This window comes from Aspergillus pseudodeflectus (assembly GCF_044049435.1).
Source record: "Aspergillus pseudodeflectus strain CBS 756.74 chromosome Unknown BJX68scaffold_17, whole genome shotgun sequence".
Lineage (NCBI taxonomy): Eukaryota > Fungi > Ascomycota > Eurotiomycetes > Eurotiales > Aspergillaceae > Aspergillus > Aspergillus pseudodeflectus.
Genome location: NW_027263793.1, coordinates 247,920 through 270,287, shown reverse-complemented (window position 1 = coordinate 270,287; position 22,368 = coordinate 247,920). Strand labels below are relative to the sequence as shown.

The window sequence follows — 22,368 nt, the reverse complement described above, 5'->3', positions numbered from 1 at the left end:
CTTTATGTAGAGAGGTCAGGTGTATAGAGGGACCAGGTTGCCGCTGCTCTAATACTCTGGGTACTACTAGTAGTTGTGGACGCTAAGCCGGCAGCTTCGACTTTTCAGTTAGTCATCCCCACATAGAAAACAAGCCCAACCCTCGATCAATACTCTCCGACTCTTCTGCGCCAATTCTCCTCACTCTTCCAAACCGCAGACTCAAGCACAGGATGAAAGAAAGCAGGCTCACAACGCAGCAATGGCTGCAAGCCCTCATCGAGCCGGGGTTCATCCTGTCGAAAGCCATGTCTTGTAAGGGCCATTCCCACACTAATTGTAGTATATCTCGAAACACGATCCATACATGCCATCTGGAGCCCTGACTAGACATCAATCATGGATTGATATGGTACTATATGATCGGAACAAGAACAGAAAGCTGACGAGAACGCGCAGACTACATTCAAACAAACATAAAAGCCATTCTGCGTGGCCAAGTCCTCGCGCCCATCTTGCGCTCGCAGGAACTCCGCGACGAGGCCTTTGGGAGGTTCTGGGTTGCGTTTAGCTGTACCTTCCCCTCCACCCTCTTATCTCAAAGAATGTCTGTATTCCAAAACGAGACGCATCTAACTCCCATCTAGCAAACCGCGCCGACCCCCAACCCACTTTAGACGCAGACTCACAGCCCCAAGCACAAATCCAATCCCCCCTAGACGAAATCCAAAACTCAACCGAACTAATCCCCTCCATCCTCGCGCAAGCCAGCGGCCTAGTTCTGGACGTCGGCCCCGGAACAGGGACCCAAATGCCGCTGCTCAAGTCCCCCTCCATCAAAGCGATCTACGGCGCGGAGCCGTGCGTCGGTCTGCACGCTGAACTGCGCAAGCGCGCGGTGGATGAGGGGCTGGGTGCGAAGTATACGATCTTACCGTGTAGTGTTGTGCAGAAGGAGCTTGGGGCAGAGTTGGAGAAGCATGGGTTGGTGCCCGAGGGAGGGGAGACGGGGGGTGTCTTCGACACGATCATAACCGTGCGAGTCCTCTGTTCCGTCCCGGAGTTTGAGCGCACGACTGCGGAGTTGTATTCGTTGCTTAAGCCCGGTGGGAAGATGCTTGTTGTTGAGCATGTGGTTAACCCGTGGATGACACCTAAGGGGTCGGTTCTTGCGAGGGTGCTGCAGGGCGTTTATCATGCATTTGGGTGGAGGTGGGTTATGGGGGATTGTTGTATGAATCGAGATACGGAGGGGGTTCTAAGGAAGGTTGCGGAGAAGGATGGTGGTTGGGAGTCTTTTGAGATGGAGAGGTGGTTTGGGACGACGTGTTTGCCGTATATTACGGGGGTTTTGGTGAAGAGGAAGTGAAGTGGTGCTTTTGGATTTGGATTGGGGGTTAAGGTGGGTTACGAGAGCTGGTGGGGATGGAGTTGTCTTTGATTGCCCTGAGGTATATGCATTGATATGTGGATATTATGTACATGGTTTTCATAACATCGTGAAATAGTCTAAGTAAAGTCGCAACGTCTGCCAGCAGTTCTATGCCCGTAACCTTAGGTTATGTTGGCTTTGGTCGTCCAGGCGGCCAGAAATCGAACAAGTCGAGTGCTTCGGAAGTCCAAGGGCCCTGCTCAGACATATCCGCGGTATCTGTAGCAGGGTTAAGCGGACTGTTGGTGGATGTCGTCAGGGGTCTGGTTTGAAAGCTGTTTATCGCTGAGGTATCCGAGTACGACTTGCGAAGTACTGCGGAACGAGGTCTAGGAAAGGGCACCTGTGGTTGAATAGAACTTGCGCTTGGTAGCGTCGGAACACTTCTTGATGGGAGATTTGAAGGGTTGGAAGGAGTTGTGGTTTGCGGGAGCGGATGCCCAGAAGGTATGTTATTCGACGAGGCACGCAAGTCCGAGCCAATCCCTGAATTCTGGTGGTTTGTGTTGGCCGGAAGGATTTGTTGCGGTTGGACAAGTCGTTGAACAGTATGGGAATTTCGGAGCCATGGCACGCCGCTTGGCGGGAGATTTAGAGGGCCAGGCGTAGTAGAGTTTTGCAGAAGGTGTTCAGAAGGTACGTTATTATTTAGAGACTGTCTGAAACTCGAGCCAGAGACCAAATCGTGGTTGTTTGTGTGCGCCTCGGTGCATGACACATCTGAATGTCCCTCCCGTTTGATCTGACGACGCTCGCTGGATTGCGGTTGGGGTTGGTTGGGCACCAGGTTATCATCGTTGAAGAGCTCATCATCGAATATCATAAAATCCGAACTGGTCGGTTCAAGCTTTATCTCGGGATCGCCCCTACGACGGTCAGTCGTGAAACTTGGCTTGGTATGTGGTACGTACTGACTGTGGTCTCGATGATGATGACTCTCGGTACATTAGTTTGCGGCGCGGATTGCCACAAGTTAGGCGAAGGGGATTGATTGGAGGATCCGGGCCCAGACTGGGCCTCGTATCTCGGGAAACAGACTGAGGTGTCCGACTCTGAGGTTCTAGCTGCCTAGAGGACATGGCTCCATTCAACTCGGGTGCTCTCTGGATGCTAGGGCTGCTGTTCTGAGGCCGAGGAGTGGGGTCCTGTTGATCCCGTAGAACAGATTGAGGTGGGCGAGGTTGATTGATTTCGGGCTGCCTGGATGTAATATCTACAATGGACCCGACGGGTCTTTGATTGACAATGTTGTTTTGAGGTCGAGATATTGGTGCTCGTTCCTGATCTCGTAGAGGAGGTTGAGGTGGACGATGCTGATTGGGGTCGGACCGCCTAGATGTAGTATTTCCACTGGACCCGGGGGGCCTTTGAATGGAAGTGTTGTTTTGCGGCTGTGATGTTGGATCTCGTTGAGCAGGCTGAGAAGGGCGGCTCAGAGCAGTTATGGACCGGTTCAATGCACTATTTCCAGTTGATGCGGTGTGGGGTTGCGGTCTTGCGACGGCAGTACTGCTGTTGTGCCGAGGCTCTGAAGGTGCAGTCTGCTGTTCTCGGGGAGGCAAGTCAGTCAAGTCAACAATGCCTTGCGCGCTTGAGGGACTGGTCTGCTCAGGAGAGGCTGTTCGTTGACGCTTCGCAGGCCGCTCATATTGTGGTGTGCCAACCTGTCTCTGTCGCTGTTCGTAGGGTGATCGCAATTGTGGGACTGGCGTTTTCCTGATACCAAGGAGATCGTTTAGAGAGCGCGAAGCTTGCTGAGAGGGGAGGGGCCGGGGAGCAGGTGAGCGGGCAGAGGTTGGAGGTCTATTGGGTTGCGGCGGCGATGTTGTGGCTTTATTCCTGTAGAGCACCGATATATCCGTTTCCGACTGTTCAAGTGTTTCACAAACTTGTATCAAAACACCTTTATCAAGCTCTAGTTCATCTCCATCCTGGATACCCTCTGGTGCTCGATAATGGAGATCTCCGATGAAGTATCCTCCATTATCATAGACCATCACTCGCTTATTAAAGGTGTGGAACCGGAGAAAGCCGTCCTGCCAGCGTTTCGCCTTCCGTCGCACATCGTGGGTGAAGAGGCATCGGAACTTGATAACAGGCGCCGTGCCTTGTGTTGCGGGCACGGTCAGGTCGGGGGCGCGTGAAGCTGACGAGCGGGGGGTGGACAATGACATCGTGAAGCCGCGCGGTCAAGCCTGGATAGCCGTGTCAGAATCATTTGGTCGGAGGAAAGAGTTCAGCGTCGGCTGTCGAGGGAAGATGCAGAGGGGAGAAGGTGGAAGAGAATGAATTCATTGAGAGAAAAGGTGTGGAGGCGGCGCCGATTCTCAGGCATCAAGGCAGAAAGAGGCTGAAATACAGAGGAGTCACTTGGCAACTCCATCGTATCTTCCAACATTATACATTCTACCAGAAACTCAGGGCTCACAGTTTTCAATTAAGCTTTAGTAGAGGTCCGTGGAAGATCGAAGTCAGAATAAGCAGCCTGCGCTAGACACGGAGGCTGTGAGTGTCAGATTAAATGTCGATCTACAGGCAGCGACCAAAATAGAAGTGGCGGTGGTCCAGAATCAAAGCGTGCGCTCGTCTCAACTCATGACAGGAACGCGAATGCTGCCTGCGTCATCCAGCGATTCCGAGTCGTCGCCATGAGCCTGTGCCTTCCTTCCTTCTCTTCTTCTTCTGCATCTCCCCGCCCCGCACCCAAATTCTATTCTCCGTGAATGCTATGACCCATTGAGCTCCCCGCACTCTTTTCCCTCGACGCATCAAACCGGCACCATGCAGAGCGTACAGAGACAGTTTGGGAGGCTGATGAAAAGGTCCGCCGACGATAACCAGGTCGCAATTCTGCTGAAGGATTTCGAGCAAGTCGATAATTTACTGAATAAAGTTGGCCACCGAACCATGGGTGCGATGATTGTTTACTGTTACTAACCGCCACTTTTACTAGATCGTTGATTCGACCAAAGCCTGGCGTGATGCGTGGTCCTCGCTTTTAACCCACCAGGATCGGATGCTCGTCGAATTCGACACTCTATATTCTCCTATCATCGGCGCTGCGGAGCCTTCGTCCCACACACCTGTTCTTACCCCGGACGCCACCCTCGCCAGGACCGCGAAACTTAAAGAAGAATACGAGGACTTAAGAAAAGAACTCATTGAGGAGCTGGCTGCAATCGACCTGCGCATGATTGACCCCGCATCGCAAGCTAGAGAGTGTTTGCTTCCGTTCAAGAAAATCATCAAGAAACGAGATGATCGAAAGGTCTGCATGGAGTAGATTCCTCATATCTACAATACCCTGTTAATACCCTGTTAGTTGGACTACGAACGCTGTCAAGGCCGTGTTGACAGCTACACCAAAAAGGCAAAACGGTCAGATCGTGAAAATGCGTCCTTAGCCAAGGCAGAGGAAGAGTTGTCCAAAGCGACTATGGTATGAGCAATCACCCTGCTGTGCGATGCTTCTCTGACAGACCTAGGATTACCACGCAGCAGACGAGCACTTGCGAAAACATCTTCCTCCCTTGATCGCTGCCGTATTTTCTCTGCTTCCACGCATACTCTCCGCTCAAATTGAGATCCAGAATAAAATCCTCGCTCATTACTACACCGTCATTTTCGACTACTGCGAGCAGGAGCAATTCCCCTCAGATGCGCCACAACCAATGGACCTCATAGTCAAGGAATGGGAACAAGCCTGTCTGCCCATACAGGAGCAGATCGACAGCTTTGCCACCTTTGCCAACTCCAAAGCTGTACGGTCCAGCTCTCGTCCCCCGAACGACCGCCGACCTAGCCATACGCTCAATCGTTTCCGGAGTAACCATAACCTCTCAGGCCACCAAAGCTCAGCAACATCCCCGGCTGACATGAGGCCAATCCCGGCATACAACTCCAAGCCTTCTCTTGGATCTAGATCGAAGTCAGCATCTTCTGCTCCTGTTACTCCCAGTGTTCCTCTTTTGACGAAACCGCCGATTCAATCCTTCCCATCTTCGTCCCAAGTTGACGTCCGTACTCCCTCATCAACGCACCTAACTACAAATTCATCAGAACAATATTTAGACGGTCTTAGCCCGCAGAAGCTGCTCAGTATTCAGACATCCCCCGTGTTAGTCGGGAAGAAGAAACCACCCCCGCCGCCTCCAAAACCACGCAGCGCTTCTTCACACGCAAGCTTCGTGACTGCTCTTTATGACTTTGGCGGACAGAGCGTAGGCGACCTGGCCTTTCAAACGGGAGATCGAATTCGCGTACTGAAGAAAACGGATAGTACGGATGATTGGTGGGAAGGCGAGCTTCATGGAACAAGGGGGAGTTTTCCTGCGAACTACGTGGAATGATGTACTGGTCTGTTCGCCGAGTTGAACAAGCTCTTCAAAGACTACAGAGTATGGCTTGAGATTGTCAACGACCGATACCGGTACTTATTCCATGGTGTTTGCGCAATCCGGGGGCTGGAATCAGTGTCTGTATACTGCAAAAAGTGACATGGATAATATCTCTCCTCTGGCCATTTTTACGCATAACCTAATGATAAAACATATCCTTATTGATTGATTTGGACTACGTCAATAACGCCAGCTGTTGGAGATACATCAAAGGAGAATCTCGACTCAACACTGATAACTTTATCATACAGGTATAGCTCCAAAGAATGACTTTTCCATACAAAATGAGGATACTTACCCAAGTAAAACCTGTCGTGCTCCGTACTAATGACGCATCATAGAAAGGCTGGCTCCGAAGTTCCATCATCAGACAGGTCGGCTCCCATTTGACGCCGTCGGCTATTCAAGAATATCTCCACCATGCGCTTGCTGGACATCGGCGACTGGAGCCCATACGGCTGATCGTACAGGTTGTGTTCGAGCTTCGCATTCTCGTTGGTGGCCTTCCGGTTCTCGCGGTTGAAGCGGGTAGACCGTCTCCTGCGGAGTGTTCTTGCTTCCTGGGATCCCGGAGACCATTTGGTCGAGTACTGTGCGTACTTTCCGCCGTTCATCTTTGGAGAAACTTCAACGAGGTGGCTCTTCGGGGTTGGAGATTCTGGCATTCGGGGCTTGTTGCCAGATCTCGAGAGCATCGGTGAAACTCCAAGCTCGATTTGTCCTGCATGGGATGACTTCATGTAGTTTTCTCGCCCACCAGAATCCCGGAAAACATCATCAGACACCGCAAGGGATATAGGAGTTGAGGAAGCGTTGGCTGGAGGCCCCTGTACCTTCACAACTGTACGCAGGCTGGAAGATCGACTGAAAGGGCGTGAGAAATTACTGCTCGTCGACACTCTCCGATCAAGCGCGGCACGGTCATCGCCAACCTGGCTTATGCCTCTGCTTTCGACTCGTACCTTACGAGTTGGAAAGGCGGAGTTGAATGAGAACTCGCAGTCATCCAGGATCTGAGCATCTTCACGATAGTGACGTCGGGGCTGGTTTCCATTCTCGATCTTGGCTATCTGCGACTCTATGAAGTTGTGCCAGTCAACACCTGACTGCGCTGGGATGTGGTCATCTGGAGACTGGGTAGCTCTTTTGGGAGAGCTATATATTGTCCTTTCGGACTCAAAGATGGTCGCAACACCTGGCTCCGCCTCTGAGTCGGGTGAATCGGGAACAGTCTTTGCCAAAGGCGAGTTACCGCTTGTTGTGCGAGAATATACACTGGACGAATCAGTCCCTTCTCTTTGCCTCTCATTGGGTTTAGCCTCGTCATTGTCGTGTGCCTCAGGGCCGGAGACAGCTTCGCGAACATTGGCAGCGCTATAAGTCAGTAATCGTTCATGGGAAGTTGGGGGATTGACATAAGCGGTGGCAAACGACCTTGGAGAGTCTATTGAACAGTCGCTAGGCACCTGGCGGATGGTGTGTCTGCTGGGACGGAGATGGAGTGAACTTTGAGTAGGAATAGCTCGATGCTCTTTGACGTGGCCGAGGACAATCTCTTCATTCGAACTCTGTGGATGGGCTCCCCCAATTCGTTTCATCAAAGCCGAGAATAAACGGTGGCTATCGACGGCATTGCTATGAGGCTGCTGGATCGAACTTTGTGAGAACGGCTCCGAATGAGGTTGACGAATGTTCCCTTGCTCGGAGACGATAGATAGGCGTTGTTGCCCCCCTGGCCTCGGTGTTGCGATCGTGTTCGCTGCAGTGGAGTCTGCCCAACTTGTCACTCGAGAACTACTTGTTGCTAGGCTCGCCGAGCTTTGCATTCTCCGCATTGATCGTACGCGATCAGGGTCTTTCGATCTCCGAGACTCGTCGACATCGGATATCTCGTTACTGCGCGGATCATCATTTTCGTTACTGGCGGATGTCGAAGGAGATTGAGACCAGTAGTGGCTATGAAATGGGGATAGTTGTACTCTTTCATGCTCGGAAGAGGTTCTCGAAATTCCTAGCACCCGCTTGATGCCCTTCTTAATAGAGGATGAGAAAGCCCTAGCCCTTCCGTGAGACTCGGTAGCCCTGACTCGATCCAAGGGCGATGAGGTCACTGACGTCCTTTCGGAAGTGCCAGAAGTCCGAAATGTCTTTCGGAAAGGTTTATGCTCTCGCCTGGTCTTCGACACCGGTAACTGGGCCCAATGAGGAGACTCTGGGCTGTTCATGGCAGACTGCTCATATTGCGAGCGCGCTAACTGAATAGCCACATCGTGGCTTTTGGCGTGCCGGAGCGTATTTTGAGGCTGATATTCGCCTTTCAGAAAAGACATGGACCGCCTTAAAGTTCGGTAAAGCCTCGGTGCTTCCGCAGTAGCCCCTCGGGCACCGACATTAGGAGAGTACGACTCGCAGGACGGCGGGGCGTATGGTGCATGGGAAGAGCGCTGCCTGGTCAAAAACATAGACCGTGACTTTCGTAGCCGGCGATAGGAGGAAGGAAGGGAAGCGATTCTGTCCTCAAGACCACCGAACTCACTTATAGATGGCAGAGCCGCAGACCAGGGCTGGTTGTGGTCTTGCAGGGAGCCCTCATCACCAGTCGACGAATTTCCCGACGAGTGAGAGCATTCAGCGCGCCTGTATCTTCTGGGCGGAACTGCCATCCTGAGAGGCCCACCTAGGCGGTCATATGAGCCTTCGGAGAGCGTTGAAGTCCTGTCTGCGGAGCGTGACATGGCCTTTGATGCTGCGGCTGTTGCGAACAATCGAGCGATATCTGGATCAAGGGTTTCGGTTGCTAAGGAACTGCTGTGCCTCGTACGAACGATTCGAGTGGATTTGGATCTTCCCAGGCAGCTTTTAGTGTTCATGCTGCGGGGGTCGAATCCTATTATATTGGCGTATATCTATTCCAGGAAATAGATGTGCGATAGGAAACTGTGATGTGGTGAAGATGACTCGCGTCCTGCACCGATGGATGATGTTATGAGTGCCATTGTAGATACTTGGAAGGAAGGAGCGGCCTCCATGGTCTTGCCTAATGGAGACGAGAAGGAATCGTCCCAAAAGTGTCGCGATGCCTCCATCGCAGTTTCCCGAAAGGGTAACATTGCAGCCGGAAGTCTACCAACAGACACCAAAGGCTTTGAGCAGCCAGGGACTTTTGTCTGGATCAGACAGGGCCAAACATTTGATCTTCATTGGCCGAAAGTCGTTTACCAATGTTGACTCAGAATCCGCGATGGCTGTGTTGGACAGAGTTTTCTGAGTCATTCTTGCATGCTCCCCAGAAAAGGAGTCACGCAGAGCGAGACAACGCGAATGAATAAATATGGCCGCAGCCAACAGAAGTAAATCCATTTTCAGATACATTTCCAGAATCAACGGTAGAACCAGGAACAGAAGCATGGCTCACGTACCGCCCACCGAACCGGTGCGCCTCGACGGGCGAAAACTGGAAGGAGGAGGTCAATTGGTTCGCATCGCGATCGCATTGTCCGCGCTCACTGGCCAGCCTCTCCAGATCGAGCATATTAGAGGTAACCGATCTGGGAAGAAAGGGCTCAAGGCGTCGCATATGGCTGCTGTCCAGACACTTGGGGAGCTAAGCGGCAGTACACTCGTCAAAGCCCAGGTCGGCTCTTGTTCGCTGGGATTTTATCCTCCTTCACACGATCAGGTCGAATCCCGTCGAACGAATACAGATATCAATATTCGACTTCCGACTCCCGGTTCCGTCTTCCTCGTATTCCAGGCGCTCTATCCATACCTCCTCTATTCCTCCACCGATGACCAGATCCGCCTGAGCATCATCGGCGGTACCAATGTATCATCGTCGCCATCATACGACTATGCGTCCCAGGTGCTGATCCCTAATTTCGCACGGGTTGGACTTCCTCCGCTCTCAGTGCGCCTTGAGAAGCGCGGGTGGGCATCAGGACATGGTCAAGTGCAGATGGGAAAAGTGATGTTCGTGATTGATCCTCTGCGCAGGGCAACGGGCGGATCTCCGAGGGCAGAGTTACCATCGATTGATCTGCATCGACACCAACGGGGCAAAATTTCCCAGATCGACATCACGATCCTCGCCCCTGATGATCACCTCGTGGAGGTCGAACGGGATTTACCACGCGGTTCTCGACACGATGATCATACAGCTGCAGAACTTGAGGCCGATCAGGCGGAAACTGTACGCGAATTTCTGGAACGTCAGGTCTATAGGGTTCTCCGAAAACAGTTAAAGGAAGTACCTTTGTCTGTCTTTTCTCCTGAGTTCAGCCCGAAAAACAGCACTAGCGAAAGTGTCCCCATCCGAACCCACACTACCGAGGCCACACATAGTCGATCATGCATGTATGTGCTGATTGTGGCGCACATGTCAACTGGTTTCAAGATTGGTCGTGATGCGCTCCATGGTTCGCTGAAACAGCGGCCAAAAGAACAGCCAAAGAATAAGAAACGTCAAGGGAAAAACAAACCCCGGGAGGATATGGTTAGTAGAGTGAATGGGCTGGTTGACGAATGCGTGGAGAGCTTCATCCGAGAACTTTATGATACCGAAATGCAGACAACAGCACATCGATCAGGAACTGCGCGACACCGGCCTTGTGTTGATGAGTATATGAGGGATCAGTTGGTTGTGTTTGAGGCGCTGGGAAAATCTTCCGGAACTGATAAGCGACAAGACAGTGAGAGCCACGAGGATGATAGATACTGGAGTCTCCATACGCAGACTGCGCAATGGGTGTGTCGACAGATGCTTGGAGAGGACTCCCTGGGATAAGTTAGAATGAGCTCCAGAGCAGGTTAGGCATGACCCATTTCACCGTCACCTGTACAAGAGATATGACAACCCAAGCGAATTCTACAACGTGTCGCATACAGTAATCCATAAAAGAGAAAAATTGTAATCGTGGCCACGCTTTGCGATGGCCCCCATCAATTGCATTCTATTTCCAGCAAGTAAAACAAAAGGAGAGGAGGAGAAAAACGCAATAAAGATTCTGCCGTCGGTTCTTCACTCTGTACAAGGGAAAGACATCAAGAGGGTGAGAACAAAAGAGTGGAAAGAAAGGAAATAAAAATCAGTGCTAGCCGCCTGGACCGTGGTATGTTTTGCGCAAATCGAGATAGCCTCCCTCCGTGTGGTATATGTGAACTCCCAGCAATGCATCAAGTCAGAGCATCAATTTAAACAACAATAAGGGGAAAAAAAGGTGGTTGAAAGAAGAAATGGAACAACGAGAAGGGCACAGCATAAGCTCCCTAGCGCTGGTCCCAGCCTGCAGGACCCTTGCAATCCGGTTGAAGTTTGGCGGGGTCCGTCCATGTCCAGCTCGCATTCCTTTTAGGGTTGTTTTGTGGCAGCGGTGGCTTAAACCATCTCTCTGGCAATCGCCCGGTATGGTGAGTTTTGGAGGATTTCAGATGGTAGTGCGCGGCGGTAGTCTCTGGGTTGAGCAAAGGGGGAGGATGAGGCTGGTCGGCGCAAGTTCAATGTCTGCGAGCTATAGTTAGCCACTAGAGCTTGTGTAGAGAGAGCGAGGCAAAACATACGACACAGTCAGGGCATTTGGCTCCTTGCTGGTTGGCACGGCCGCGGCATCCGCGAGGGTAGTTTGCGCAAGAGAACATGGTGACGAGTGGTGGTGATGAGTAGTTTCTCGCAAGAGGATGATGTGGTTGTTGTAGGTAGCGTGAAGATCGCAAAGGTCCTGGCAGATCTGCAGTCCCGTCGAGGGAGGTTTGGTCCGAGCTGGGGTTAAGGAAAGTTTGTCCACGGAAAGGGAAGGCAAGGAGAGCAGTAAGAGGAGAGAGCGGCGGGTGTGAATATAATAATGAACGGACGACAACACAATGTCAAAATCGAGGGGAAAAAAGCAACTATTTGAAAATGGAAAAAGAAAAAGAAAAGAAGAATCGAAGAACAGCCGAATGCCCAATCCTTGAGCAAGCCACACGACAATTACGTCAGGATCGTGAGAGGCCGTTGTCTTGCAGCGACCCAAGCAGGCAGAAAGAGGAAAATGATCGCAGCCCAAATGAGGCCCGTTTGGAGTCCGCTAATGCGTTAGTGTCGACGGTTAGGCTGCGCCACCGCGTCTGCCGAAAAATAGGGGCGGTGCGAAGTGCTTGCAGTGCTTGCGGGCAGATCGATGCAGGCAGCAAGCAGCGGCAGAGCTTCAGGGTTGCAGATGGAGAAAGAAACGCAAGGCAAATTGACCGGCAATAGTCACCAAAGAATGGATGGGCGCTGTCAGACTGGCGGGAGTGCGATTTCTGAGATTTGATCTGGAATTCCGGACTTTCCAAGAGCAACAGTGGGATTTATATCATGGACGATTCACTTGAAACGAGGAATTGGGAGTGGAATCGCGTCAAACAGCGAATAGTGTCACAGGCAGAGACGGCTGGCCATGGCAGGGAATTAAACTACATTGTGGCAACAATTAATGCGCCGTCTTATGATTGGGGTCCAATATTAATAACAGGAGAAAAAGAAATAATCAAAATTAATTTCTGAATAGATCGATCGAAACTTCTCACTGCTTGTTTTCAACGACCGTCGACAACAAGACTATCTACAAGGCACCCATTGGTATCCAACCCGGGTGTAAGACATGGGCATCACCGACGCGCTCCAGAAACTTGAAAGAAAAGGCAGTCTGTTGCGCTCCCTTCAAGTTGCCCAACAAACTCTGACCCTGGCGCTGCTTATTGGCCTTATGCGAGAGTCTTGATTGAACGAGTGATTATTTTTACCACAACATTAATCATTGATTTGTCCCACTCGATCAAACCGTGAGTTTGTGCCCTGGTCCAGATTTTCGGGTCCCCCCGGACCACCAGCTTTGTCCTTTTTTTTTTCTTATTATTATTTAAAGTCAGAACAATAAACAGGTCGATCAGTTCCCGAGATTGCTCGCAGCAACGGTTTGATCGACTGAAGGATGACTCGCAGAATCCTAGCTGTCACCCTAGGCTTCATTGCAGGGAGATCTGGGCCGTGTCAGATAATTATTCCACGGCCTCGCGCCTGGTTGTGCATGATTGGGTGGCAGAGATGTTGTTGGTCATCCTAACGGGAATCCTGACGGTTCCATAGCCACTGGAGTTTCGGATTGACGAGGCAGCAGTCTACCGTTGGCGTCTAGATCTTGGGTCCCAAACCGTCACACGAAGGCTCCATTCCATCCGATGTTTCTGGAACATCTAGGCGAGACAGCCCCCGTCTGGTTCTTTGGGTTTACATTGGACCTTGGCCTTGGAAATCTCGGCTACCGGCATGAGCGGAAGCTGCAACCAATCGAGCACGAATGAATGTTTTTCCTTTGTGCTGGTCTTCTCAGAAAGCGAACAGAAAAACGAACATTCTGTCAATGCCTAGGATCGCCCAAATCGACGACGTTTGGCCTGGATGCGATAGTCGACTCTGGTGCATTTGAGGAGCGGCTGTCGATCATTCGACCTTGATCTAAGACCGGTTGAACCTCCAACAGCTCTTATTGAGCGTTTCGCTTCTCCTTTCAAATTTCTCCTAACTGCTCATGCGTTGAAACAACCAGTCGTCGGCTGGTCGCTTCAAGGGTTCCGTCCGTTATCCGTATCTCCGATTTGCAAGGACTGACTACGGCCACAAGCCTCAAGGCAGTTCCGAGCCCGGATTTGCTCCTTTTTCTCGCCGCGGATAGTGAGGGTTAGTCTTGAGGATTGATAGAGCTGCGTAATTGTAATACAGTACAAACTGCATTTGTTCGAGGCAGGGATTGGCTAGTCGTGCGCCGTGGCTCATTCAGATCGCCCAAGCTTCAAGCGCCGGGATGCCCGTTGACGTGCATGGCGATTGGTGACCCTTGCTGACAGGTCTAATCGGGTGCTCAACTGGGAAGAGCGTGATGATGATGTCGGAGGAGGGAATGCGAATGAGAGCTCGGGAAGACTGGAAAAGAAAACTGAGGGGCAGATTGGCAAGCCTGGAAGGGAGAACCCGGAGTGCGAGTGGTGGTCACTTGACAAGATCATGTGCTTGCCATGGATTCTTTCCTGATCGCGACTCTGCAATGCTACAACTATCGTCACTTTCGACGAACAGCCCAATCATTTTGCGCTCTGCTGGACCACGAGTGTGTCATGAGTCCAGAAGCTCCGGATTTCCGAGGTCAAGGCTGGAGGAAAGAATCTACGTGGCTAGACCACGAGTTGGTGCCTTGTCCTGGCAAACAATTTCTCGCCAGTTCTGCCGCATTCGTCATCTTACATATGGACTCCTCACTCAAGACCAGAGTAACGAGAAATTCAGGTTTTTGGCCCAACAGACGGCACATTGTCGTATGATACCTCGCTGACGTGGGAGCTCAGATGTGTAGAAGCGCATTGTTACTTTCGGAAAACTTCTCCCTTAGAGGCACGGAATACCTGCGTGCTCAGCCTTGCTATCATTATGGACTGTTTCAGGATACAGTGCAAGCCGCGTCGGTGGACACACCGATTACCGGTTCTGGCTCCTCCCAGCCCCGTGGTAACCTCGACAACGACTTCTCTTATACTAAGCATGCGAGTCATCGACCAATATCCATTTTCAGCCCCTGATCTCCTTTGGTGCTTCGAAACAACCGCCACGAAATAATATACATCGCAGTTGATTAAGTAGCGGTGGGTCAGTGTTTCCGATGAACTCGTGTCCATGTCTCGAATTCGAGAATCGAGATCAAGCGGGATACGATGGTTCAACCTATGGGAGAAGCAAACACGAATAAGTCCGGTTATTGCAGGAGGCAACCTGAACTTCTGGACACCAACAGATCGAGCTCCCTCCCCACTGCATCGCTGCTGTTCGTATGTGGACCTCGATCTCCCGCGTCTAACAAGATTCTCCAACCGCCCTCAAACTGCCGTGGTTTGACATACTGATGCAAACTTTTCGCCCCCTTCACGCCTTGCTAGGGGTCTCGGTCTGGAACGATCTATAGTATGTAGATCGGCTGTGTTGGCTCTGAACCGTTGTCATGTCAAATTCCGTCCGGCTACCCGAGGATATTCCGAGCATGGATATGACAAGCTAATACCTTGGTACCCCATGGGGTGAGCGTCTATTGAGGCCTCTCACTGGCTACTAATATCTTATTACAGACAAGGGTGAATAAAACGCTTGCGGCGCTCTTGAAATTTTCCAGCGCTAGCGTAAGAGTCTCGACACACCCAAGGTGTCCGCAGGCTTACGTGCTTCCATATAACGCTCAACTATGCAGATCTCCCCAATGCCATTATCTGGAAAGGTTGACCGGGGCCACGTAGGTTGTTAATCGGGTATTGTACTTGGGGGCGAGAAACGAACAGAGCCGTCTCACAGCCGTCTCTCGCGAAGGGCTACCAATGAGGCAACTAACTATAGACCTGTCAAAACCAGTTACGCTCTCCAACAACTCGGCAAGCCCTGGCTGCGGTCGCTGTTTTACACTAAAAGAATCGACCCAGCGACATACCGGAGATGGATAGTCGCTCTAAGTCTCAGGGCTTGGAAGCCTACCATCTGCCAACAAAAAACAGTCGGATGACCTATGATTTGGAATGCTCGCTCAAAGCCTTTCCGCCCACCGCGACTGGCATGACCATCGCCAGGATCAGTTGTTCTTACAGGGCTCTCTCAGATTCTCTTTCATCGAGATTCTCCGAAACCCGTTCGTGGCTTCGACAAATTTTGACTTCTAAACAAAGAAAACACCCTTCTTGACCGTTTTGAAAGTGGGACCTTTGCCACCGGATCAGCCCTACACCACTAAAAGTCCTTTGCTTGACCTCCGCCGGTCCGTAGATTCCTTTGTCCTGTACTCTGTATGCCCTGCTTTATGGCTGCAGTGTCCGTACCACAGCCCAACCTTCCACCTGTGAAATCGCCTACTTCTTCAACCCATCCTATGCTAAGCCACGGGACTCGCTCCTCGGTGAGTCGATTTCTTTGGGTCACTCGGTTCGTGCCGTTTACTTCTCTTTCATGAGCTGGGGTCTCTCAGCTTCGCGACGGATGGGAATGGAACGGAGCTCTACATTCTTTGTTTGATGGGCGGGAGTATGTGCCTAGGTTGGCAGGCTCCGGATGAGGAACTTGGGGGTGACACACTTGGGTAGGAAATTGTAAGAAGTGATTTCGTAGGATCTTTCTCGAGGCTTGTGACTCTAATCCCAATACTAAAAATACGAAGATGGAGATTGCGATGCATTGGAGGCGGTGCTACGGCTGGAGTTTCGGGGTAGACCGGCCCCCTACCAATAGAGCTTGCTTGAGTCTAACATCATGAAATGTACACTGCTAATGCTAATGCTGATTATATGGTCCAAATATCCAATGAGACGAGTTATTACTGTTGGCTTCCTCCCAAACTAAAGCACGCCCAAGCCCCGGCAGTCCATGGACGATTCAATATGCCGGCACCAAGAAAATGCGGACAAACTCCACAGGTAGCTAGCTGTCTAACCCAGCAGGCGCTATTATAGAATCCGGTAAAAGAGTAGCCGGAGAAACGGCAGGGAGGGTCAATCTCGAACAAAGAAGCTCCCGAGGTGGGGCAGTAACAAAGACGGGCAGAGGGGCTATGCCACTGTAAGGGACGCCTAGCACCAAAATGATCGCTCTCAGCCCCTCTGGTTGGCGGCTCCCAGCCCGGGACATATGCCATCCACTAGAAGACAGTCACACATCGTGTGATTCCAAGGGTTCCGTTCTCTAATAGGGAAGAACAGGACGGGGTCGGGTGATGAGTATGCTTGATAGGTCCAATCAAGGCGGTAAGTGGTAAGAATCAGGCACTGTACAACGATCGTACCACGAGCCAGGCACTGATGATGCCGATGCCCGTAGCCAGCAAGAGCACATTGCCCTCCCAGGTCAATCCGAGATACGCCAAGCATCCTGCAATGTATTCTTTTCTCCGCGCCACGTCTCTCCGGCTCGCCCAGTCCGGGTCGATCGGGAACGGGGCTATCGTCTGAGACTCATCTAGAACTCTCCTTGTGGAGAGCGGGATGGATACCGTCAGGGCGACGGCACGGTGATCGGAGGTTGGGGAGACCGGTAGGGCGTCGTATCGTAGGACCTTCACCCTGGATTCATCTCCTAGACCGGGTGGAGTGTTTAGGAAGAGGATGCGGTCACACCAGCTCGGCCAACGGTGGCTGGCCCACTTCCACTGTGGGGGTTTATCGGCGTGCGACGGGTCTCGCGCGGCTACTTGTGCTTCGCTGTGATATTTGTAGGTTGGCGGAAATGAGATGGGGGCTTCGGTCAGGCCGTGAAAGCACCTGGACTGTGACATTTCGCGCTTCAGTTGATCCTCTTTGAGGAGATGGGAGAAGTGTAGGGGGTCGTTGGGTTCCGCATCTGCCTGAGGGAATCGCAGGATATCCTGTTTCGATGGGAATCTGTTGGACGTGCGATAGTTGAGGTCGCCGCCGAGGAATAGGTGGTTACCAGGCGCAAAGATGCCTGGGTACTTGGATGAACGCGCGTTGCCTGACAGGAGTGCTGCGCTTTCTGACTCGTCGTTATCGTCATTCTCAGAGATCGGTGTCTTCGCGTCGCTGAATACCAGCCTCTCTACTATACTACGCCAGTCTGAGTTCCTCCTAGCCACGGCATCCTCCATTGGCGCAAGATGCGCAGCAACGATGGTCAGATCGGCCCCTGTCTGCGGTGCATTTGGCGCAGAGTAAGATATCCGCGCCCCAACGGCGCCTTTGTTGCCCATCTCCTGGAAGCCAAAGCCCACTTTCGCGATATCCGGTGGTGATAGGTTGTCAACCACGTCTGACCGTGCAAAGATCATCAGTCCAGTCATACCACTGTGATCCGTCACGACGTTGACATAGGGGGTTCCCCATCGCTCAGACGTAGCTCGCGTCACGGCCTCAGAGAATGCTGCAAAATATGGTGCTATAAATGAGCCCCCAAGGAATGCATAGGCGAGGGGAGCAATCTCTTGGAGACTGAGCACTATAAGGTCGGGGGATGTGGAGCTGGAATTGTCGGTGACGGGATAAGCGTCGAAAAAGTGGCGGGAGAAGTGCTCGACGTCGATGAGCGTAAGAGCGCAGTTATATGTGACGAAGTAGAGCTGAAGAGAGTCCATGACGCCCAGTATCCCCCCTGAAGGACGAAGATAGATGGATGAAGAGGATCAAGTTGGCTGTGAATTCCTGATGGTGACGTCGCTTGGAGGGCGCTTATCTTATCGATAAGCTACTCACCGCCTTAGACTTTCTTTTTCTGCCATCAAAACACCGGCTGGACAAGTTGTTCAATGTCAACAAACTTGATGATTCTGTGGTTGCGGCATCAAAATTGATGAATTGACCAGCTATGCTTATGAGCTTACTTGACTTGAATCTAGACTATAGCTTGCCTCGCAACTCCTCTTCTAGCTCAACCAGGAGAATACCGTCGGCCACATCCTCTTCTTCCTCCATCTCATACACCCATTGTGCTCGCCCTGTTCGTGGGCTTCTTACCTCTAGCTCCATCTTCATTTGCTTAACAAACGCAACCACTTGGTTTTCCTCTACCATGTCTCCTGGAGCCACCAAGACCTCGATCAGCTTGCCTGATATCGGTAGCACAACATGTCGTGGATTACGAGGGTCTCCACGCCGATGTGACGAAACCAGGGCCGCAGCAGTGGTGTTTGTACTTTCCAGTTGCAGTCGGAAAGCGGATTCAGATGCAGCCGTAGTATACTTTACCTCTGCCGACATGGAAGAGGGAAAGTCATTTTGCAACACGCGAGTGAGCTGAAGGTGATGTTTCTGCTGCTGCGTCTGGTTTCCCTGACCTTTCAGAGGCTCGAGAGTGATTGACCATGAGTCGCCTGGCCTGAACAGGATATTTGACGACGGTAGGCTGTGAGAGCTGACCGGACGAGGTATCTGCGAGGGTACTTGCAGCGACTTTGAAATCTCTCCGCCTAATTGCACTGCCTGGTCGATGTGCTTTTCCAGCCATTGGGTGTCTATTTTCCCGGCAAGAAAGTCTTCATGATCAAGTATTCCTCGAAGCAGGTCCAGATTTGTCTTGACGCCTGAGATTCGTGTGTCAGCCAAGACCCTTCGTGCCTTGAGAACTGTTGCCTTCCAAGTAGATGATCCGGTAACGATGATCTTGGCTAACAGGTTGTCGAATTGCGCCCCCACCACTACTGGACTGAGGCCTGCCATGTCGACATGGGTATCTACCCGCACTCCGTTGCCTGTGGGGACGCTGAACTCTGTCACCTTCCCTACGCTCAAGGAGAAGTTGGTACGTGGGTCCTCGGAACATAATCGAAGCTGAATGGAATGGCCTTGAGCATGGGGCTCAGTCCCTAAGCCGACTTCGGCCAACGAGTATCCTTGCGCTATGAGGAGCTGGATTTGAACGAGGTCAAGACCAGTGATAGCCTCGGTGATCGTATGTTCAACCTGGATGCGGGGGTTGATTTCCAGAAAGTAGAACTCGCCAAGTTGCTCGTTGACCAAGAACTCTACGGTCCCAAGAGACTGATAGCGGATTGCCTTCATCATGCGTACTGCTGCATTAGTTACTTCGCTCACCAGCCCTTCGTTGTCACTGCGGATCGATGATGGTGCGAATTCCACAACCTTTTGGAACCGCCGTTGTATGCTGCAATCACGTTCCCATAGATGTTGCACATCGGTACCATCACCGACAATCTGGATCTCAACGTGGTGAAAACCGTTCACAGCCGCTTTCTCTACGAACACGGTCTTGGTTGGCGACTCGGCCGTCGATGCTCGAGCAGCGCTTTCAAGCTCATCATCACCACGTACTAGGCGGATACCTCTTCCCCCACCACCATCGACAGCCTTGATCATGATAGGATACCCGACGGCGTGAGCGAACTCCTTGATCCGCTGTACGTCGGTCGAGGCGTCCAAAGCTGGCAACACAGGAACATGGTTCTCTTGCGCCAATTGCTTCGCCTTGAGTTTATCCCCTGTGCGATTTAGGACTTCCCAACCGGGCCCGATGACTGTAACGCCAACATCCTGCATGCGCTTGGAGAACTCGGCACTTTCACTTAAGAATCCATATCCTGGATGGATGGCATCGATAGCATGCTGTTGGGCGAGACGGACCAGAAGGTCAATATCCAAGTAGCCATCGGATGTAATCTGCAGAGCTCTATGCGGGCGACCAATATCGCAGTGTGAGCGGTCATCTTCGGTATATAATGCGAATGTTTCTATCGACGGAAATGTCTCTCGTGTCGCTTGCAAGATGCGAACGGCAATCTCGCCTCTATTTCATTAGCGGGGTTCAACAACGCATCGCGGCGAATGGTACCTGTTTGCAACTAGAAGCCGTTGGATTGAGCGTGCGACTGTCATGTTCAGTTTGGTATCTATGGTTGTTGAAAATTGGTTGTAGAGATGCCGGTTGAGATGATGTATGTCAAGGTCCTGTGTGCTGTCCTGGCCTCGGTCCTCGGCCTGTTGAAAGCTACCCCTCATGGGGGGAAACATTGACATCAAACATAACAACGACCACGACTTTGGGCCAGAAGAACAATCAAAGTACAGGCGGATTGAATATGTCGAACGACAATAAACCCGCATCGTCAGCGTCAAAACGACTGCGCCAAGTGTCATCTCACCTAGCCCTCCCCGCAGACTATGCCGACGTACGCGAACAAATCCAGACCTTGCGCACGATCGCCGCAACACCAGACACATCACGTCGCGGCTATGTTCGGCAAAAACAGGCTGGGAAGTTATGGGTGCGCGAGCGACTCGAGCAACTACTCGACCCCGACAGTTTTGAAGAAATTGGCTCGCTATCCGGCACGGTGACGTGGGAGAAAACGGGGCCGATGCGCGAAAAGCCAGTCTCCTTTATACCCAGCAATAATGTCCAGGGCAAGGGAAAACTGCGTGGTCGGAGCGTGCTATTGACGGCAGATGATTTCTCGCTACGCAGTGGGCATGCGGATGGGGCGTCAGCAGGGAAGACGATCTACCTGGAGAAGCTGGCTCTCGCTCTTAAATTACCCGTGGTTAAGCTAGTCGATGGTAGCTCCGGTGGAGGGAGTGTTACGACTATTCGGAAAGAGGGCTGGAGCTATCTCCCGTACGTGCCAATGTTCCACCAGGTTATCCGGCAATTGAACGAAGGAATCCCGAATCTTGGTGCCATTGTCGGGCCTGCAGTATGTATTCCAAATTGTCTTATACAACAGAGACTGACTCGGATAGATTGGACTCGGGGCCGCGCGAGTCACTGCATGCCATTTCTCGGTCATGGCAGCAGACGTAGGCGCATTGTTCAACGCAGGCCCAGAGGTAGTAAAAGGCGCTACCTTTGAAGAAGGTCTAGGCTTCCAAGATCTAGGTGGGCCCATGATCCACTGCACGAACGGTACGATCGACAATGTGGCGGCCAACGAAGCCGAATGCTTTGAGCAGCTGCGAACAGTCCTCAGCTATCTGCCCGACTGCGGTCGATATAATGCGCCTCCAGTGATCGCGAGCGATGACCCGGAAGACAGAGAAGACGAGTCTCTCCGCCGGATTATACCCCGCAAACAAACGCGCATGTATAATCCCTGGACCATCATCAAGAGCGTCGTCGACCGCGACTCGTTCTTCGAGATCGGCTCCCTCTGGGGCCGCACAGCAATATCCGGCCTCGCACGGCTAGGCGGTCGACCCGTGGGAATCATCTCGCTGAACTGCGAGGTGAACAGCGGCGCATTAGACGCAGGAGGCAGCCAAAAGCTCGCGCGCCTCCTAAAGCTATGCGACGTGATGAACCTACCAGTGCTACAATTCGTCGACGTCCGTACGTACTTCATATCCCATCCAATATCCTCAACCCAATCCAGATCAAATTAACAAACTCCACAGCCGGCTACGCAATTGGCACAATCGCCGAACGAACCGCGACGATGCGCTGGGGCATCGAGCTCGCAAAAGCCTACTTCTCCACAACAACCCCAATCTTCAGCGTAATCACCCGCCGCGCATACGGCGTCGCCGGCGGCGTGATGCTCGGCGCGCGAGACCCGCACACGCAAGTCGCCTGGCCGTCCGGACAATGGGGGTCACTCCCGCTCGAGGGCGGGATCGAAGTTGGGCACAGGCACGAGCTGCGCGAGGCGGAGAAGGAAGGGAAGAAGGCGGAGCGGTATGCGGAGCTTGAGGAGGAGTATCGGCGGTTGATGAACCCGGTCCGGACGGCGAATGCCTTTGGCGTTGAGGAGATTATTGATCCGAAGGATACGCGGAGGGTTGTTTGTGGGTGGGCGAAGCATGTTTATGAGGGGTTGATGCAGATTCGGCTTGTGGAGAGGGCAGCGGGGAGAATTCAGCCTGTTTTTACTTGAACTGCTTTACATGTCGAATGGTACCTGACTGCATGGTCTTGTGCCTGCAAATCCATATTTAGTCCCTGGATGCAAGCACTCAAACCCTCTCCTATAACCGAAAGCCATAAGTCCATATCCGCCGTGGGAAGTGGTACCCCTCGAATATATGAAATCACCAGTCAAAACCCTTTCCCTGGTGAATCATCTT

The 22,368-nt window shown here is 52.0% G+C and overlaps 8 protein-coding genes across 8 annotated transcripts; 4 read left to right on the top strand and 4 right to left on the bottom strand.

Annotated features, from left to right (window-relative positions):
• The first annotated feature begins 133 nt into the window (after positions 1–133).
• Positions 134–1,817, top strand: BJX68DRAFT_65875 (class I SAM-dependent methyltransferase). Its single transcript, XM_071049575.1, has 3 exons — positions 134–294; positions 439–552; positions 627–1,817. Exons 1-3 carry the CDS (start codon positions 213–215, stop codon positions 1,346–1,348), a joined length of 918 nt encoding a protein of 305 aa, XP_070899996.1. The 5' UTR covers positions 134–212; the 3' UTR covers positions 1,349–1,817.
• On the bottom strand, positions 1,539–3,585 carry BJX68DRAFT_265986 (uncharacterized protein; the record flags this gene model as incomplete). The annotated part of the gene is made up of 2 exons (XM_071045372.1): positions 1,539–2,277; positions 2,327–3,585. The coding sequence occupies 2 exons, from the start codon at positions 3,583–3,585 to the stop codon at positions 1,539–1,541; spliced, it is 1,998 nt and encodes a 665-aa protein (XP_070899995.1).
• A 407-nt stretch (positions 3,586–3,992) lies between these two features.
• Positions 3,993–5,952, top strand: BJX68DRAFT_65877 (BAR and SH3 domain-containing protein). Its single transcript, XM_071049576.1, has 4 exons — positions 3,993–4,303; positions 4,365–4,679; positions 4,734–4,850; positions 4,897–5,952. Exons 1-4 carry the CDS (start codon positions 4,193–4,195, stop codon positions 5,758–5,760), a joined length of 1,407 nt encoding a protein of 468 aa, XP_070899994.1. The 5' UTR covers positions 3,993–4,192; the 3' UTR covers positions 5,761–5,952.
• A 191-nt stretch (positions 5,953–6,143) lies between these two features.
• Positions 6,144–8,543, bottom strand: BJX68DRAFT_265984 (uncharacterized protein; the record flags this gene model as incomplete). Its single annotated transcript, XM_071045371.1, has 1 exon — positions 6,144–8,543. The coding sequence occupies one exon, from the start codon at positions 8,541–8,543 to the stop codon at positions 6,144–6,146; it is 2,400 nt and encodes a 799-aa protein (XP_070899993.1).
• A 671-nt stretch (positions 8,544–9,214) lies between these two features.
• BJX68DRAFT_265983 (putative RNA 3'-terminal phosphate cyclase) lies at positions 9,215–10,591 on the top strand (the record flags this gene model as incomplete). The annotated part of the gene is made up of 1 exon (XM_071045370.1): positions 9,215–10,591. The coding sequence occupies one exon, from the start codon at positions 9,215–9,217 to the stop codon at positions 10,589–10,591; it is 1,377 nt and encodes a 458-aa protein (XP_070899992.1).
• A 5,723-nt stretch (positions 10,592–16,314) lies between these two features.
• Positions 16,315–18,061, bottom strand: BJX68DRAFT_66068 (putative inositol 5-phosphatase). Its single transcript, XM_071049578.1, has one exon. It carries the CDS (start codon positions 17,928–17,930, stop codon positions 16,605–16,607), a length of 1,326 nt encoding a protein of 441 aa, XP_070899991.1. The 5' UTR covers positions 17,931–18,061; the 3' UTR covers positions 16,315–16,604.
• A 131-nt stretch (positions 18,062–18,192) lies between these two features.
• On the bottom strand, positions 18,193–20,184 carry BJX68DRAFT_254735 (putative pyruvate carboxylase; the record flags this gene model as incomplete). Its single annotated transcript, XM_071042926.1, has 2 exons — positions 18,193–20,095; positions 20,141–20,184. The coding sequence occupies 2 exons, from the start codon at positions 20,182–20,184 to the stop codon at positions 18,193–18,195; spliced, it is 1,947 nt and encodes a 648-aa protein (XP_070899990.1).
• Positions 20,185–20,317: 133 nt separating this feature from the next.
• On the top strand, positions 20,318–22,197 carry BJX68DRAFT_65887 (acyl-CoA carboxylase subunit beta). Its single transcript, XM_071049577.1, has 3 exons — positions 20,318–21,002; positions 21,049–21,634; positions 21,700–22,197. The coding sequence occupies exons 1-3, from the start codon at positions 20,388–20,390 to the stop codon at positions 22,176–22,178; spliced, it is 1,680 nt and encodes a 559-aa protein (XP_070899989.1). The 5' UTR covers positions 20,318–20,387; the 3' UTR covers positions 22,179–22,197.
• The last annotated feature ends 171 nt before the right edge of the window (positions 22,198–22,368 follow it).